A 20,377-nucleotide genomic window follows, 5' to 3' on the forward strand; every position below is an offset into this window, starting at 1 on the left:
TTGTCTTTTCCACCAGAGATTCTTTCAGACATGTTATCAGCTTCTTCCTTTTATAGACCAGACCACCTTACTGAAGTGACATATCAGCCCTGGCCTCGATGAATTCATCTTGAGGACACCAATAATGAACATCATAGAAAACTGCTCCACATTATAAAAGGAAAATATAACAGGCTAAGGTGACACAGTTCAAAAGTGGATGAGGAAAACCATGGTGACCCAGCTGGCTTGTAACATGTGCATTTCACAGGGATAAGAGAAGACAACATTATCAGAATTTCTTTAACAATTTAAACTCTGCCACAGTTGGGAAAGACACAAGATTTTCTATGCAGGATTGGATCATACAGAAGCAGCCTCTCATGATTCTGTTGTGCTGCTAAGGAGCAGTCCCTGTGTTCTGACACCTCTATTTTATTTTGCATTGTAAAACAAGTCAATGATTTATTCTGTAAGCTTGCTTAGCACCAGGTCCTCTTGGTATTCGTGGTCAACTCAATATCACTGAGATTCCAAACAACTTTTGTAAAATTTGCAAAGAAGAAAGTCTTCAAGCCCACTTGGCATACACAGGTTTCTAGAACACAATGGAAACTGGATACTTGCAGGTGACCAGATTTTTTTTCTGTGCATCTAAGGCCATGTCTCCAAAGAGCCCTCCTTCATTTCTAGCTTGACACACCTTTGCACCCAAACAGACACTCTTGCCATAGCAGGGCACTTACCACATACTAGTGAACAAACCAGTCTCATAGATGCACACTGAAGGATGCCTAAGTATGGGTAGACTTTCTGCACTTTACAAGAGAAGGTCAGAAAAATAAATTTCTACTGCTAGTTAATACCATTATGCGTTGCCAAAATTAATGAGAGACCATCAGGAAAATGAGGAATGGAGCGAACCTACAGAGTTGGCATGGATATTTCAAAAGATGTATTAGTGAATAATGAATGTGCAATATATATGCAAATGTAACAGCCACCTTGTAGTATAAAAAAGGTATCTCCCACATGACAAGACGTAAAAATAAACACAGCGTACGTATCATCAGATTATTTACAAAATTCCACATGCAAGATAAATTTTTCTGCTTGACAACGCTTCTGAAATGCTCTTAATTATCAGTGGCAAGGGATGAAAAGGAAAAAGCCTGACTCAATGGGTGATTGGCAATTAAAAAAAAGGCTTTTGGTCAGTTGAGCAAATGTGATCTTGAGTCACTGAGATAAAAATCAGAGATCTCCCAGGGGGAAGGGTTACTTTTTAAAATAAAGTCATGCTTTGAATTCTATGAGAAGCAAAAGGAAATGGATCTTCAAATATATTCTGAAAACTTACTAAGTGTTACTGCAGTATCAACCTATTGTAATTAGAAGACACAACCTATCCTTGCATAACCCACGTATGAAACAGGGCACCTGGAAGTACGTAAAACAAAGTCTGCTAAGAGCGTACCATGGATAGAAAGCACCCAATTGAAAGATCTCTCCTAGAACAAAACCAACAGCCTTCAACACATTCTTGTAACTCATATCACAAATGATTGATCCCACCAAATACTGTTAATTAAGATTTATTAGCCAAGTGACAGCTACTCTCTAGATAGTGTTAGGGATTCAAGCAACACATGAAAGTGAAGTATGGTTTCTGCCACTGCCTCTCTATTTCCTCAAAGCTACAGGATGTTTTTCAAAATATTGAACTGATTCTTTATTTCGGTGTACAAGGGAGGTGTAGGATTCATGAGGAAGTCAAACCTACCCCTAGTCCCTTTTGCTTTCTACTTTAATACCAAACTGAGTGTAACAGCACCCATGTAGCAGTCCTTACAGAGGAAATTACTCACCAGAGTAAACAGCAGTCATATGTTTGTATAGGGTCTACTGCTTTCTCCCACTGGTACGAGGAAGTGAAAGCACCCCACTGAAAAATTTTGAGCAGTGAGTCATGAACATCAGATGCAGTGAACATAAAGAAATCCCTGCAAGAGCAGCAAGAGATGACTGAGATCTGACCTCTCCCGACAGAGATGGCACCACAGGCCTGTGATGTGTGCTTGTTTGGTTGATTTGAGCAATCAATTAAGAATCAGTAAATAAAGTATCATGAGTAACAGCTTACTGTTTGCTTTGCACACATACTAAACATAGTAAAATAATGTTAGCGTCTTTGCCTCTGCAGCTCAGCTGATGGTCTAATTGTAACACAATAACTTCCCATTGTAACAAATCCTCCCCCACTGTCAGCCTGTACCACAACAAGATTCTGCCATTGCTGTGCTTCAATAACACAGAGATGACACTGGGGAAGGCACTGGGGAAGGGAGCAATGATGACAGGATGTTCCCCTAAGACACTGCTGAAACCTGAAACAGACGAGGACTGTGGTATTTCTTGCCCGTTGTTACCAGGTCAGCCTTTCACCCGCAGGACTCACTACTTCCATTTGCCCAACCTGTGATAAGCTGGAAACGAAATCACTTTGACAGCTATAAAAGGTCAGCTGGAGAAACAACATACTTGTTTAAGCTCAGTATCTTACCTATAACATCTGCTATTCATCGTCATATTAGTGCACCCACAAAGAAAAAAAATCGGATTCCTCATTGCAGTAGAACGCCAGTGATGATACCTAGCAGGGAGACTAAGCTCAGGAGCCCACATCTTACCACCAATGCTTGTGAAAATAGATCCTCCAGCTGCAAGACACAAACTGTTGATGACTTGACAAAACTCCTGGGGATGCACTCAGGATATCTGAAATAAGGAGGGAAGGCAAGCTGAAGACAACCTTCCCAGTGCTGTCAGCAAGCATCCACAAGTAAATGGAACCTTACAGTCCTGTGAATGAATAGCACAAGCAGGCATTAACGTATGGCAAACTCTTGTGGCCAGCAATGATTCAACCACCTTTAAATCACAGAAAAACTGACCTCCGCTCTAAAACCTTGCACAACACTCATGTCAAGATTTACAGGGTTTTGTCATGATTCATGAAGGCATATCAGTTAGCATGGTATGTTTAGGTGATCAGTCTCTCTACGAGAGGCAGTCCTCAGAATTACCCAGGAAAGATTTGTCAGTAACTGGCTGTTTCTTGAAATATATGGCTAACTTTTCAATATTGTGTTTTTTTTTCCCCCAGCATGGCAACAAATGTAAATTATTTGGCACATCCCTGAAATAACAATTTATCATCTTAACCAAATCTCATACATAGCTATGACAAACTTAAAGATCTTCTGTTATTCTTTTACAGTTATATTTCTGACAATACTTGCAGGCATTTCAGATATGCGAAATCTTTGTAAAGTTACACAAATTTTACGGCTAAATTGGAAAAGGTTAATAATAGCTTCTCAAATTGAAAAACCATCAGCAAGTTAGGCTTGTGGTCCTAAATGCACAGTCCTCTGAACAGTGTCAGAGATTTCTTTCTCATAGAAATATGTTTATACATTAAAAAGGAAAAAAAAACATGACCTAGAGTCCAAGGCCCTTACAGGACTTTCTGCTACTACTCCACCAAATGGCAATGAATCAAAAATTTTCAGCTGTACTAGTTTAAAGGATATTCCAATTGCCCTCATTACCACTGACCTATTACTAACACAGAGTGCTGACCTCAGCTAGCGTTAAATAATTCCCTGCCACAGAAAACTGCTGTTGCAAAGCCAAAGAATATTTGAGATACCTGATGTAACAAAAAGATAACCAATGGCACATGTATTCTTTCCAGGCATGGTTTATTGAAAACACACCAAATTGTTATCCTACATACCTGGTTTCTAACAAGCATTCTACTTGTCTGCATTATGGAAAGATCCTATAATAATAATACATTCTGTCACGGTAACATTTGTTCTATGAAAAGCATAATCCACCTTTTTTTTTCCTCTCCATACTGGTAAAATCAAACCATTCTAAGTGTTTCAGTTTATAGTACAGTGTAAATACAATGCAAAACCCCACCAGTCTAAACTACAGAGAGAATGTTGAGTAGTATTACAGAAAACACATTGTTGATTTGTTTTTTATTCTCCTACCATGAAAATTTTAAGGCACATGATAGTTACAAACACATTAGCTACTAATTACCAGTAAGCTTCTTAGTCTAGTTACTTTGCTTTTCTGAACAGTAAGAACCAGGTTGGCAGGCCTTGTAGTATCTGCACTATCTTCCTCCTCACCTTGCAGTTGGACCTAACATCCTACCCCGATGTAAAACGAGACAGAATAAAATAGGATTGTAACACCTTTCCCTTTAAATGCACTAGATTAGTTACTGTACCAATAAATCTGAGAATTTCTCTGTCAAAGAGAAACCAGATTTTAGGGGCATGAAAACAAACGAACTTAGGTAGCGAGAAACTATGCCTATATAAATACTTCCAAAAGCGGTGAGAGCATGATCCAGCCCCGACAGCACAAAACTGCTGTCTGAACCTATTGGCACACTATAGTTTTCACTGAGTGGGCAGTTAGCAGAAGAGACTATAATCAATCTCTAATGTGCCCGTTTGGCTTCTGAAGCTTTGCTTACTCTAAGGGTTTAAGATGTGCCTCTCTCACAGGTAGCTAAGCCTATAAGCTCAACTTTAAGGCAAGTAACAGAAGGTAACTCACCACCTTCAAGCTCACAAAACTTGCTGTAGGAGTGAAAACTGCTTTGCCCAGCATAAACCACACATGCTAGAAAGCATCTCTGAAAACTACTCCTCAGAGCTGGCAAGAACCTACTGACTGACTCTAACAAGCATGCCACCCCTGCCTTCTTGATGCATCACTTACAGCAAGTCAGGTCCTAGTCCCAAAGTCAATCCCTTTTATAATGCCTTGGCGAAGGGGACACGATTTACTTTCCTGATGCACACATTCAGAATCTGCATGTCTGAGTGCACAAGAGGAGAACCAAGATAGGCAGGTGTTTTGCCCATAGGACACAGAAGATCGGGACCTCTGGTTGCACAAATCGTTCCCTAAGGAGCATTTCAAGCTGGCAACACATCTTTGATTTGTCAAGTTACACTTTTGGCTAAATTACTATTTATCTCCAAGACAGAAACAAAATGTTCTAAAGCCTTGCCTTTGTTCTGGATTCTGCACAGGCAGACCAACCTGGGAAGTTGTAAGCGCAAGCACAATTGCTATGTGTTCAGCAGCCAAACTTGATGCTTCTCCAGGGGAGTCTTAACACATAATGGCCCCATCAGCATTAAGTGATTTTGTTGTTTTTGATTATCTGTTCTTAACCTCCACAGTTCATTGAATATACCTGGGAGACGTGCAAGCCACCTCCCTGGGATGAAAGTTCTGCAGTTATTATTTGCCATCAGACGTCTCTCCCCTCCCCGTGTTATCTCAGCCCTCACTGGACCATCATCTCTCTTCCTCCTCTTTATTAGGAGTCTTGCAACATCATCTCTTCCTTCCACAACCACCCCTCACACTAGAATTTCTTCATGTAGAAATCTCTTCTACCCCATCCCTTTGCAGGCAGATTGCCTCCAGTTTTCACAGTGGAGCCAACAGAAAAAGAGGAGGTCACATTCCTGAGCCCTAAAAAGCGCTGCCTGCCTTTTAGCAGGAGGCTCTAGACCCTACTGCAGCTTTAGTCACACACACTGCCACTTTCCCTTCTTAACATACAGTCCCTGCTGCCAAAATAAACTCAACAATTACTGGTTTATTTACCCACATCCCAGAACAGCTCAAACGGCCCAGTCACACATCAACAAGGGGAGAGGTAGGGGCAGGCGTGGGTGCACATCCCACCAGCACCTTCCAGAAGTGAGCTTGTTGCCACAGATAACAAGGGCATTGGATAAATCACCAGACCTGGTTCAACGAATCTTGCTACAGATTTTGGCTGGTGAGCTGATAATACAAGGTGATTGTCTCATATGCAAGTCACCCCTAGTCCATTTACCTTCCTCAACATCCAAGCAAGTTTGGTGAGAAGAGAAAAACACAGTAATGTAAATGATGGGTTCTTGGTTATTGCTACATACCTTGGAATCAATCATTACTGTAAGGCATGGGAAGGGTAAGGGTAAGACGTGATTCCCAGGGGAAGTCTTGGCACATGGATTTGGTATTTCACCTCTTGGTACACTATCCTTTGCTTTCCTGTTGCAGTAAAACATGTTGTCAACTCTCAAGAACCCTGGCTGCCAAGAACACTTACCCTAGGGAAAAGAAAGAAGAACAGTTTGCTACAATGACCCTGGGCAGCCAATTCCGTCTCATCTGATAGGGAACTTTGTTTGCTTATCACAAGATGCAGTATAAATATGAAAAGCACTTGGGGGGGAGGGGGTCGGATAGGGTCTGAATTTGCTCCTTCTCCTTAGTGTTAGGCTCACTAGTGACAGAGCCCAGAGTAGATTCCCAACCAGATTTTGAATGTCCCCGTAGTGCCCCACTGAAAGCCACATGGTATCTGGGATAGGAGGTTATGGACATCATCAGCCCCGAGTCATGTCACTTCCGCCTTTCTGCAGTTTTCTATTAACCTCTTGCTGGCTTTGAAATATTTGTACAACCGCTAAATCACAAAGTCTTGAAAGGAGTCTCTGCCAACAGTCAGGTCTTTATTTTAAGTGAACTTTTGCTCAGAATCCTTTGGTAAATATATGGTTTGAAGTAGATCAGGGACAGACTGACAGCATGGCCCTTCTCTTACACTGTTCTAATTAGCTACAAAGCAGGTTCCATTGCTAATTACTGAACGTTTTTAAAAAAATCCTTTCATATACAAAAAGAATACACCAAATACATAACCAAAAGTGATATAAAACGTTTCTGTGTAGCTTGGTTAAAAGGGTCTCCGCGTATTGGCAGAACAAGTATGAAAAGAGCACCATTGATATAATTAATATACAGTCAGACTATGTTTCTGGTTTCATTGCCACACTTTATGTCTACACACAGAGAGACACTGCCCCTGACACAAATGCAGATAATCACAGACGCATCTCTTTGTTTCCCTTGATCTGCTAAGCATCTTTGGTCCAACAGGACTCTCATGCAGGTGACCCTCCCCCCCCATCTTTGCTATCTTAATTTGCTCCAAGCGACTTCACCTTCTCTAGGATCCCGAAGTGACCACTGTAATGTACGTAGAAGATGAGGGTCAAAAGGGAGGGGCCGAAGGAGCACGTGTGTCATCCAAATCACTGACAGCTTCTGGCATCAGTCTTTTTCCCTGAATCAACAAATGCTTCCCTCTCCTGCAAACTACTTTACACGATTTTGTTAACCTAGCCTCTGCACAACAATATATATATATAGATATATAGATTTTTTTTTATTTATATATATGTATTCATGTCAAATTTAATATACTCAAGAAGATACAAAGCTCTAGGTACTTGCTTTTTTTTTTCCCCCCCCTTTTTTTTTTTTTACAAAAGCTTCAGACATTAATTATTACAGTAATATTTTGGGTGATGCACGGTTGTTGAATATTTCTCCTTTTTAATTACAAAGGAAACAGCAGGCACTGAAAACCCCAAATGATGTTTGCTAGGTTCAAAAATGTGCTTTCCAGTTGCACCATTTTTAGGAGCTTGTTTAGAATTAAGTGTGGCATACAAGAACAGCGGCAACCAAACAAAACCAGCAAAAGTCCTCTGATGCTACTAGTGAGACGCTTGGTTCTTACTCTCTTTTGCTGCCCTCCCTTGACCAATGCCTGGAGAAAAATCAGTGATCTGAAGTCACCTAGTTTGTTGTATTACCAGATATGGTACATGCAGCGTATGTTCTCATGAGGTAAAAATTCCTCCCTGTCCAGAGCATGCCATGGCATCTAAGAGGAGAACTTTTGCACATGATGATTTTCATACCAACTAAAATATGTAATCTCAAAACAAAACCAAAGGAACACAGAAATCATGATGACTTAAACGCCAAACCAGTTCCCTTTGTGGCATTTTTCATCAGGATCCACAGCCCATAAAGCAAACATGGATCCAACAGTGATAAATTTACCACCAAATGTAAGTGACAGACCCATCTAAAACTTATAGCATGCTCAAAATAATCCCGCAAAGAAGCTCCTACTTCTTCCAATGTGTTAAGAGCTATGGCAAACGAAATTGTTAATTGTTATCAATGCAACATTTAAAATGTATAAGCTCCTTACTGCAACCTTTGAGAACAAGAAAATAAAGTCAGCCAACTCCACTTCTCAGCATAGATTTCTGAACCGGGGACGCTGAAACCTTCAATGAACTGTTTTCCGTATGTGGAAATAAAAACAGATCCATTACAGAATTCAAAAGGCAGAAGTATTGTACACCAGATTATAACGATAATATAGCACTGTGATTGATATAGCTTACTCTAAAAGCAGATTATACAGCTTGCATCAATTTTATCTACTCTCCAGTTCCTTTGACCAGCATTTAATACTTTTTGTTCTGTATTTTCTCTCTTCATTGAAATTCAATAAATCCAACTCAACATTCCTGCACTTCCTGTGGAAATAATGGAGAAAACCTCAACATTTTTCAAAAACTCTTAAAAAATGTTAGATTCACAGTTCAAATAAATCCCCCAAAACAAAAATAAAACAAAACAATGAGACCCAAAGCAGAAAAGTGCTATTATCTTCATGACTACACCTATGATATTATTTCAAATATTCTGCAGTTTCTCTTTCACTTGTGAAGCTGTCCTCTGCTGCTGCATGACCTTCATTTCTCATACTCGACACCATCCACACATAAGAGTCACCTAAGAGTGCAGGCAGCTAGATGGAAGCTTGGATTCTCTCTTCTTGCATGCTTTCTTCTTGCAGGAGCGGGAGGGAGGGGGGAGGCGGCTATGTCTGGTGGGAATAGAACTGATTTAAAAAGCAAATTCATCTCGCTGTAAGGCGTGGTGCTCTGGGGTTGGCAATGGCAGTCAGTTGTGTTTTCTCCCCACATCCTCCTAGAATCTGCGGCCTTGTCAGTGATGCAGCGCCCTCCAGATCTGAATGGCAGTGGTGACTGATGAAATCCTCTGTGTCAATTCAGTGTTTTTTTTTTTTCCTCCCCCTCAATTAAAAAAAAATGTGGTTGGACTCTAGCCCTGCAAAATAAAGTCAGAACTGATTAATACCAACAAGTAACATGACATTGGTGATCTCCATCACCCAGTGGTAGAACAATGGCTGGAAATGCCAATCTATCCCCAATATATGGGTTTGTTGAAGGGTATGACTGGGAGAAAACGAGCACAGACTTTGTCAAAGTTCCACCCATACACCTTCACTGCTAAGAGGAAGAACACAGGAGTAGAACTGCACAGGCACTATACACACATAGATTTGGCTGGGCCCACAAGGCTGAGCACACAGCACTGACCAGCTGCGGGAAGCCAGCAGTGCTGGGTCTGCTCCTAGCTACACAAGGGTACCTGGTGGTGTTGCAAGACTGCTTTGGCTAGGTGCTTCCAACCCAGGAACAGAAACAAGATGCAAACACACAGCACTTTTACTAGACTCTTAAAAGAAGAAGGGGTGGAACCCCAGAAGCAAAGCTCCAGAACGTACTTGCACTAATGCGAGTCATTTCCATGTACAATTGTGGGGGTGGATGATGCTTCACATTTTGGAATGTAGGCCTTAAAGGCCTGTTTGTATACTCTGTTGGGAAAGTTGCCCAGCGCCTTCACAACTGTCACTTTGGTATTCCTTTAGTCATAGCCAGGGGCACAAAACCTGCTGCTCCAAATGGAACATCGCATCTCCACTGACAGAGTGATGGAAGATACAACCAGGGCAGAGGGCTGCCTAGCGAGATGGGGGGAGACAGATGAGCAGCGGCAGGAGTAAAGAAGGGCTAGTGACATTACTGAGGAACTGGGCACATGGCAAAGGCAGAGGGCTAGAAAGTGACGAAAAGGTGCCTTTTTTTTTTTTTTTTTTAAATAACAACAACAAAAAAGAAAGAATTGGGAAGTGGGAGTTGTGGCTAAATGGTTCTTGTGTAACCAAAATCATCTCTCCTTGCAAAGTAACTGTACAGGCAGCAGCTTTCCAGCAGGCGGGCAGGGCTGTGTAATTCATGGGAACCGTGGGGGACATCCATGAACAGTCAAGGATACAGTTTTCCTTAAGTCTCAGGCTAGTCCTTATAATGAGTCTGGAGGGGAAAAAATGGTTGGAATCAGGAACACACTATTCAAATTCATTCCCATGGCCTAATGAGGAGAAATTTTTCACGTTTCAGCTGACAACCAATCATTCAAGATACTAATTTGCTGTCTGGTTATTTGACAGGTTATTTTTTAATCAAACAGTGGTGTTTGATTGCCTTTCATTAAAGACATGCTGAATAATATAAACACTGCTTTTTCAAATGCATTATCATTTGTCTGAAAGGACCCAGTTAGCAGTTAGCCTTGAAGAGATTCCACAGTGATACAGATCATGCACGAGACAAGTTAATCACTAGCACCAATTACCATTGAAATAACCTACCATGCATGCAAATTAGACCCAAGAGTCAACAGGCTGGGGTTTAATGTCACGGGCATCCACCAGATTCACCGAAGCCCTGTTACTCCTGTTAATGTTTTTCCTATTTGTGTCATTCTGCAGCACAGGGTGAGGAGTTAAAGGCAAAACAGAGTGGATTAATCAAACAAAACCACCAAACAAGTCAGCTCAAAGGAGCACAAGGGAAAATTAGTGGTAGAGAAAGAAACAAGATCAGCAAAGGCACAATACTGACAAGAGCACTTGCAGCAGCCAAAAGGCTGCACTTCCCTGCCATCATTATTCACAATTCTTGGTCACTCTTGAGCTTCAGAGCCACAGTTATCGAACAGTTCACAAGCCAGAAGACCCCACAGACATATTTCTTTTTCACAGGATAGGAAGAAGGAAGAGTAGCAGCTGCTCAGGCTTTGCTCTAACTGAGGACATACCAGTGCAGACCCTTGAGGCATACAACAGGCTGAATTCAGGCTATCCTTTATCCTTAAAACCTGGAGGCAGTACAGACTGTGGCAGGCACATCACTGAGGTGAAATATTTTTTATTCCTTTCTTATGAAAGCAAAGCAGCTGCTCCCTGGAGCTCTGGGTTGTGCTTCACCTCAGACATACACTGGGAGTTTGGGCTGAATTACACAATTTTGAGGATTGTGTTAGACCACTTTCATGAAACAAGTGGCAAAAAACACAAGCATTTGCTAATTCTTCTTCCTTGGCCTATTTTCTCTATAAAGTCATTTTCTGTCAAGCTCCTATTGATCAGAATTCTTATGCCGCTTAGTGCATCCACTCTCACTGCATCCTTATAATACATTACAACTGTGATGAGGGGACTAGAAAGTCTGTACCATTAGCAGTGGTTCAAGCTGGGCTATCTCTTGCCACTTCAGAGCAACACTGGAGCAGGGAGGCATGCTGCAAGCCTTTAGTAATCAGCTCAGTTGTATCAGTTCCCAAAAAAAAAATAAATTGAAAGAGCACAACCACTTCCAAGGGAAGTGGTGAGATTTTGTTCCTCTTCTATCTTCACTCCACTTTGTCAAGCAGAAATGGATTGGGAAAGTTTAAACAGAAAGGTTATTGCTAGTGGATTCCTTTAATAGGTGTCACCACATGTCCAGACTTTGCAAAGGAGCTGCAAGATGACTAAACAGAAAAACTGTAATGACTGTTCTCCTGCAAAAAGCTTTTTGGGTGGCAGAGGCCTCCTAAACAATATGTAGCCATAATCTTCACTTATTTCTAGAACTGGTCAAAGGAGAAAATAAGTGAGCTAACAGCTGAAGCAAACAGGCCAGTGTTTCAGATCAGCCATGTTACTCTAGGCCATTCACTTGCTGATTCAAAACAGGAAGCCCTGGTTGGCACTACGGAGTTGTCACAAGACAATTAGTGATTATATTAAAAAAAAACTAACTGGGCAGCCTCCAACAAGGTGCAGTTACAGCCAGAACTGGCAAATGGAAAAAAGGTGATCTGTGCTTAAAAGAACTGCATCTGGATGTAAGGTATTCTCCAGGGTATACCTTCAGAGGAAAGGAGGACACAGCAGGTAACGCACAAGCAGGCAAGTTAATACAGGCAGACTGATACAGCAGGACATCTTCCTAATTGTATGGAAAGATTTTTCTCCAAATCACGTTTTCATTTCCCTTGTTCAATATAGTGTATTTTCCTTTCAATCGACTGAAATTTAATTGTTTCCACTGAGCACGAATCACCTGGATTTATGGATATTATCAGCAACGTGCTGAAGGTTATTAAGGACATCTTTCTATAGACTAACAACAGTGTTTCCTGTAATGGATTCTTGGTTCACTGAAGGCACACCCCCCCTCAGGAATGACCTACCCAGGAGAAAATACAAGCTAGTTTCGAGGCCAAGGAGACGTGATGGCCACAGCATTGTTAGAAGCGTTAAGCAACTTCTAAAATAAACAAATCTACTGAAAAGGCATAGCAATGCAACAGAAATTAAACAGAACCCACTAAGCGACATTTGCACACAACATACAATGCAAAAGGCTTTGTAAAGTTGTGAAGTTTTTTTTTTTTTTTTAAACTAGAAGGTTGTCTAAATTTTGTTTTTAGAAGGCACACACTCCTAAGTATGCACGCCTGTCCCTCCCTCTCCATCTTTTTGGCCCATGCCCAATGTCTACTGTCAGGACCCTGAGTGTTGGTGAAACGAATGCTGTTCGCCACGCTGCTCTACTCAGACACACAAGTTCACACGTACTTCTTGTGGTGAAAACAATAAAGCAGTGTGATGGTTTGCAGGGACTATTCTCGGAATAAAGTCTGAACACAGTTATTCACTTTAGGGCTAGGGAATGTTGCCTGCACAAAGGTGACAGAACAAACACTTCCTATTTTTATAGCCTCATCCATTTACAAGAATATATCAATTACCTGCATTTTCTCCTGCAGTGGAAAACAGCTTTTTGTTTTTATTTCTAGTTATCCAATAAATTGCTGAATTACAAAATGGTGCCTTTAGCTTAACATCAAACAAGCAAAAAACACACACACATATACACACAAAAGAACAACCTTAAAAGTCCCCTGGTAATTAACTACCCTGTATTTTTTGTGGAGGACACCAGGCTCTGTTTCTTTTACAGGGACTAACTAGCACTCAGCAATAAGAGGAATCTCACTTTTAAAGGTTCTTTCTCTGAGGCATCTCCTGTGTTATCGCTGGTCTTGTACTTGCGCTCCTTGTCCCGGTGATCAATGGTGGAGTACCCATCTGAGGAGAAATAATATGACAGTCAGGCATGAAGCACTACTAAGAGCAAAAACAGAGCTGATGCTAGCAGTATTCTTCAGCAAAGAAATGGGAAAATAAACCGTCAACACCCAAAGATGCTGGCAGCCTGATTTTCACACGTGCTCCAGCTCTGAAATTTTATTTTTACCAGCTTAAACCAGAGAAGTCTTTTTTTTTTTTTTTTTTTTAATATCACTGCCAGATGCTGGCATTCATTAGCAAGCAGCACTGTTTTCATCCCAGTCTGCTGCAGTTTTGTAGCGTGCCCAAGGAAAGCAGCAAGTTGTCATCTCACGCCCTGTGGCTAATGAGCTCCAAATTCAGCTCAAATCTTGTGTTCCTTGCTTAGCAGCCTGATTAATTGGCTGTGTTCATTCTCTGAATGCTCTGCAGCATGTTCCCACTCTTCCTGAGCCTGACTGCAACCAGGACATAACAGTAATTTGGAATAGTCCCTTTCAGAGCATCGAGAAAAGGAGACTGTCGAGCTGGAAGAAATCTTGATGTGAATCCTGCTGTGCTAGGACTGTCTTTCATTACAGAGTAGCACCTGTTGATGCTTTTTCTCCTGACAACTAAAAACAATATTTAACTGCAATTAACACACAGAGGAGAAGTGTGAGAGGGTATTATAAAAAAACAGCTCTAATTATTTCATAACCTCTGCTTTGAATCAGTCCGCCAATGCAAATCTTAATTTATTTTCCTGATGCACCAAATTTCCTTCATTATCAGTAATGAATAGATCCTGTCCTGCTCTGCTTTTGCAACGTTGTAATATGGAGTAAAAAAATTCACAGCTCCCCATAGGCTTTTTTCTCCTATGTAATTGAGGGATCATTAGTGTTTTCATGTTCTGATGAACTGGGTTCTTAGAATACCACTAAAAGGTTTTTACAAAACTACCAGAATGCTCATCTCTTGGTGTATTACTTGCCTGCAAAAGGTCATTAAGAAAAAAATAAATCAAGTTTTTTGTGGGGCTTCCTTGTCAGAAAGAGGCTTCACCTGCCTGCATGACAAAAGCGCATGCAGCTACTGTGACTTGCACCAAACAGTCACAGCACAGGGTCCTGAACGGCATTCGTGCTGGTCACAGTCAAGTTGGGTTTAAATGAGCTCAAGTTTTCCTACATGTCTCGTGAATCAAAGTGCACACAGACCTGCAAGAAGCACCTGAGATAATGTATATTTATGACATCACAGATAGTAGCAGATAACTTTCCCATGCTGCCTAAAAATAACTAAAGAATTTGAGTTACACATGTAGTACACCCAGATCTTAAAGCATAAAAATCATTGCTACACCAAACTTCACTTACAGTTATATGTTGACAACAAAGATAGCTAACACTCTTGGCTATTCGTTTTGAACAAAAAAGAAGAAACCCAAAGCCTTCCAGTTGCATCCAGACACCCAGCCAGCACGTGTGGAGGAACACATGACCAATAATTAAAATGACTGGCATGAATGTTGCTAGTAAGTCATCTACTAAGGATTCATCATTCATTTAGGAGTAAATAGTTCACGTATGTCTATGTTTAAATGATGATTAAAACACGCTGATTCCCAACAATTCAAACTCTGAACTGAGAGGCTGCTCTTTGCAGTCAGATATTAATTATACTCACAGTGATGTAACAGATCACTTTGCATTTCTGTACTGCTATCATGGCTCATCCCAACACATTTTTAAATGAACTGCTAAGATACGAAGGGAAACCTTTAACCTGCCCCCGGAAAACTATAGCTACTGAGGTAAAGTATGGCAGCTGTAATACATCCCAGCGAGCAAGGTCAGAATAAGGGATATGTAATCACAAAAAAAAAAAAAAAAATAAAAGCACAACAGTCTCTTAATACTATTAAAAACAACGAAAAAAACCCCACACAACCCTGCTTAGCCATGGCAGCAACAACAGGAACACCACACTTTTGCACAGTGCCAGGAATCTCACAAAGAATAGTCAAGAACTTTGTTTTTCATACCCAAATTCCAAGGTATTTTGCAGTTAATACTGTAAGCCCACTGTTGTGTGGCCTGTATGCTGATGGTGCCACACACATCAGCACTAATGGATTGTGTGTTTCTGAAAACCAAGCTCTGTGCTACAACTCTGTCAAGATATGCAGCAGCAGAGATAGGAAGTTCGTGTTTAGACCTAATAAAATGAGATAAAAAATAAACATCTTGGAGGCTGCATCAGACAAGTAATACCTAAGGGCCTCAAGGACCACAGCTCTCCAACAAAACTAGCAAGTATTACTTCTCCCAGGTTTCAAATTCGTTCTAAGTAAGTTAATAGAATTACCTCTGTTTCTGTGGCACGAAGGAGACCTGTGCTGATCCTACTGCTCCACAGTATCAATGCATTTTTCTGAGTTAATACAATGCAGTTTATAGACAAGTTATATTTGGCAGCAGAGGCACTTCTCATTCTTGGCTTTTTTATTCCTCTGTCTCAACTTTTTCCTTGTCGTCTTCTGTATTGCTTTACTGAATACCTGCCATTCATTCTGCAGTGACATTTTTATATTATCACAAATGACACGACCAAATGCATGCTGAATGTCAGTCCATCTATGCCCTCACACAGCTCTCAACTTTTAAAGATCAAACCTCTAGACCCGCCAAAAAGAAGGAGAAAGAAGTAGTTATGCCTAAAGACAGGCATCTAAGAGAGGTGCATCTGAACTTTGCGTCTCTGTTTTGAACAGTTTTCATCTCTAAAATGCTCTCGTCTGACTGACTGTAGGTTAATTACGGCACAGATACAGTTTTAGAGAACCAAGGAAATTTGGCATACAGCCTTGAGATCACAGTTCTGCTGCTTCTACAGACAGCTCAGGGTCACAGCCACCCCGAGGCAGCACTGTGACAATATACATTGATGATCTTCAGATTACTGTGCACAGAGTCACTTGTCTGGAGCTGATAAAGTCTGACAGACCTGGACCTGAGGTATCTCTGCACTGGGCTGTCTACTGCATCCCACAGTAACTCATAATACATGTTTTTTCCATCGCTCAGGATAACCAAGCTCTGGCCCAGGCTCTCCAACAACAGGAAACTGACTGGTCCAGTACTGCCAGCTAATGGGGAACATATTCTTCTGCCTCCCTAGCCACACTGATTGCAAATTAATTCTGTTTACAGAGAAGGATGAGTCCACGGCATTGGCAAACAAGCTGAGATCACAACAGCACACTGCTTCTTGCAGTCTTGAAAAAGAGGCAACATGGGTTAGCAGTAAAGGCCCAGGCACCCAGAGAGCTCAACCATGACAAAAAGAGGCAATATAAGAGCAGGAGGAAGATGGTCGCATTCTGGAACAAGCCTGGTCTTCCAAAACGCAGGGGAAGAGGATGAACACCCTGGCTGGAAGGGCCCAGCTGAACAGATGGGTACCTCTAACGTGTGCACAGCATGGAAACCCACTGAATTCTGCAGTGACACAAGGTATTTTTTTCAGCTACAAATAGCAGCATATCAAACTTTGATTTGGAGACATTCATATAAGTATTTAAATAAAAATACTATCAACTAAAAGAACTAAAGCAAATTCCTAAGAACATACAGCACCTTTACCTACCTAAGTAAAGAAAAAAACACTCTACAAGTTGTAAACTGCAAAGTTCATCAATCTGAAAGCATTCCATTGACAGTAGCTGTCTGTTCTCTGGCTGGAGAAAAAGACAGGCTCACTTAAGATGCAGGTAAATGAAAGGCAGAGCCCAGAGTATTGTACGTACTAACATTTTTGTTATTACCTATAGAAAACAAAGGCAGAATGGATTTAAGTGTCACGCCGAAGTAAATTTTCAACTTTTTCCTTCTGCATCTCCAGGTTTTCAGATCTGTAATATGGAATGCAGCTGCCTCAAGAGCCAGGAGACAGAATGAAAGCTAGGACAAGATTTCTCCGTTCTATGCTTAAAGCAGTGGAGAAATTGGTGTGTACACAATAGGTGCATTTAAAAGAAAAAGAAGGAAAGAAAAAAGTGAAAGTGACCAATCTTTTGTAAGGTAATGTTCTGTTTTTAAATGTCAGCTTTATCCATTTGAAAGAGTATCACCCAGAAAAATAGCTGAACTTTCCTGTGAGTGACAGTGTGCTCTATTGAAACAGACAGAGGGTTTGATCTATGACTGAATTTACCTGGGCCAAGTTCATCCATAGGTATCATATCACGACTCCCAGCCTTCTCGTTATCTATAAAACAGAAACATTGAAACTACCTGAGTTACATTTGCTTTTTCTCAACACCTGGTACTTGTATATTAGTCACAGAACAGAGAGGTCCATAAAGTACTGAATAGTCTTTTACAGTAAGCCTGCAATCAACTGCTATCCATTCAGAAAGGTAAGTTTGATGTAAGCTCTCCAGCACATGTAACCCTTATTTTCTGCTTTGGCACTGCAATACAGAACTCCCTCTCTCCATGTGATAACAGAAACACCATTTCTGCTGTGGATTACCTACCACTTAACAAGCTTCTCTCTGAGTCACAGAAACAAATCAAGCAGCCTGCTGAGCCAACAGAAAGCTAACCCACAAAGAAAATAAAAAGTTTACAATCCATTTGCAGATCTGACCATAGTCATTCTCTGTCTGCATAATCTGCCAAATTTGATCAAACAGACAGAAGGTGGCAGGACAGCATGTCTGTCTTTTTTTGCAGTAATCTGCAGTTAAACAGGGTTAAGAGCAATATGACACACTGTCATAGGGAGACTACAGATTTCCTAACAGAAATTTAGATGTCTGAGTATTAGAAACCAGAACTAGACTCAGAGACAAAGCAGTCACAATGAAACTAAAGCTGAAGCTTTACACACCAGTGTTGGTACAGCTGTGTCAGGCCTGATGAACAAACAACAGTTAGGTTTAGCTAGTGTTTGGATAAACCATCTCAAATGAAAAAACTTGCACAGTAGAGGAAGAAGCGTTGCCAAAGCAGCCACATTTATTTAGAAAGGAAAAACTCCAGTGCTGAGATTCCAAGCCCACTGCCTGGCTGAAAGCGAGATTTACTAATAAATAACATGGTTAAAAAAAAGCTGTTCTCCTCTATATCCCATTTCACATCTATCCCAAATTCTCCTAAGAAGACTTAACTGATGATGTTGTTTTCTCAACTTGTACGCAATATCAGTAGCACGCATTTCACAGGGGAAGGAATACCACTTATATCCAGCTAATAGGACTGATCATTTTGTGACTGCGGAGTAAAAAAGCACCACATAAATAAAATGTGTTTACCCCCTCACTCCTTGCCCTCCTTTTCACTTCTACAACAGATGTGGCAAATTCAGCAAGCAAGCAAAGCACAATACAAAAAGTGATAATGAGCAGAACTGACCTTGACTTTTATCCACCAGAGGCAAAGTGCTGTCGTCATAGGCAGACCTGCCAGCAGTACCCTTGGAACCCTTCGGAGTTGCAGAAACAGACTACAAGAAAAAAAATCACATACATATGAAATTGCTAGTCTGGGAAATGGAACAAGAAAAAAAAAAAATCAACTAACCAACAGTATGGAATAAGATCATGGAATGCTGCTAAGTCCCCCTTCTGTTGATAACATGGCTGTGGAGTATTTTTTTTATTATTATTATTATTTTCATACAGATTTGTTGTTGGATTTATTTATTTATTCTTGCACTATCTACAAGGCTGCATTGTTGGTCTGTAAAAGGAGCTCAACCTTTTCACAAAGGAAGGTGAGGAACCTGCCCGTCAAGAACGGGTGTATGTCCTATGCTGCTGAATAGAATACATTTCAAAGGCGAAAAGACATGCTAATTCTTGAGTAAAGCATGGGCAGTTGGCCTATACAAGGTGGCACACTTCCAAAAACTAAAAAGCTGCATTTCACAGACCACTGAAAAACCTACTCAGCAAGTATATATGGATGATGTTATGACTGAATAGATTACAGTATATTGTTCTATCACCTAGACGAAGAGAATCAAAGCCTGCAAAATCTATCCGACATCAGTATTAGACCAACTTAGGACATGTTCCACTCAGGTATTTCCATAACCTAAGACCCAGCATCTTTACCTGGAAGTGTGATTTGTTCCAACCATCCTTCTGCAAGGCATTTCGTAGTTCTTTGTAACTCCAGATCATCTGAAGAACGTGAGATGCTGCTTTTGTTTCTCTAGGAGACTGGCTGATTTGCAAAACAAAATTAGTGTCAAATATCAAGCAACGTAAGACTATTCACGTCTACCTCTTTGCACCAAAACAAGATCCAGGTACCTAGTACTTCACAGAGCTGTTCTTAGAGCCGATGAGTTATAGGATGTATGTGAAATCATTTAGTGACTTCTTCACATATATGGGTATTTGTTGACAAAAAGAAAAATCCAACAAGTCATAAATTCTGAAGATCTCTGTTTTCTCAGCATTGCATTCCTGGGCAAGCACTGAGGCCAGGATGACCATTTTGTTCTGTAGTTGCCATTAACAGAAAATAGATGGATTCCAATTCTATCTGGATTTATTTAGAGAACACCCTTCCCCGTCCCCCCAAGTGTTCTGAGCTCCTTTTCAAACCTTCACGTCAACTTATATATATACCTCTCAACTTGATGAGGTTGTTTTACCTTACAAAGCAATTTAGGTTAGCAAAATATAAGTAAATTTTAATCCCCAAATGAATTTCCAGCCATTCATTACTAAGTCAGTACACAAGCAAGCTCTATAAAATAATGCAGGGCTAGATATTTGTCTTTCTTATTTCATAAAAATACAACCCAGCAAAGGCTTCAGTTACTCTCCCAAAAATTTCCTGAATACGTATCTAAAAAATGAGCTTGTGTCTAACTGGCTGAACTAAATTTGTTTGCTTGGCTAAACAAACTTTTCTGTAAAGCAGTCAGAACAGTTTTTCAACAATATCATACAGAGAAAGTTTGTCACTTTGAATTACCACCACCAGCCCCTTGGCCAGAATAATTACTGAATATCATTAAGCATTTTATTTTAAAAGGAGCAGATTCCATCACTGGCACTCCTGGAAAAGAATGGTGCCATGTTCTAACATGTCATGTCCTAACATGACAGAAACTTTCACCCAATTCACTTTTTTTTTTGGGGGG

General features: G+C 40.7%; 1 protein-coding gene across 15 annotated transcripts in view; it reads right to left on the reverse strand.

Annotated features, from left to right (window-relative positions):
• Positions 1-3,727: 3,727 nt before the first annotated feature.
• Positions 3,728-20,377, reverse strand: part of ARVCF (ARVCF delta catenin family member) — a 270,617-nt gene continuing 253,967 nt past the window's right edge. For 7 of the 15 annotated variants that reach the window (XM_035556879.2, XM_035556876.2, XM_050714261.1 and 4 more), the window contains 5 exons: positions 19,335-19,446; positions 18,631-18,721; positions 17,426-17,479; positions 13,152-13,243; positions 3,728-9,081 (listed from right to left, as the gene is read on the reverse strand). In XM_035556879.2, the coding sequence (XP_035412772.1) occupies positions 9,076-9,081; positions 13,152-13,243; positions 17,426-17,479; positions 18,631-18,721; positions 19,335-19,446 (355 nt within the window). In that variant the 3' untranslated portion in view covers positions 3,728-9,075. Of the gene's footprint in view, positions 9,082-9,103; positions 10,137-10,474; positions 10,589-13,151; positions 13,244-17,425; positions 17,480-18,630; positions 18,722-19,334; positions 19,447-20,377 lie in introns of those variants that run through there. The other 8 variants (XM_035556865.2, XM_035556866.2, XM_035556856.2 and 5 more) reach the window with 4 other exon arrangements.

The sequence above is a fragment of the Cygnus atratus genome, chromosome 17 (genome assembly GCF_013377495.2).
Source record: "Cygnus atratus isolate AKBS03 ecotype Queensland, Australia chromosome 17, CAtr_DNAZoo_HiC_assembly, whole genome shotgun sequence".
NCBI lineage: Eukaryota > Metazoa > Chordata > Aves > Anseriformes > Anatidae > Cygnus > Cygnus atratus.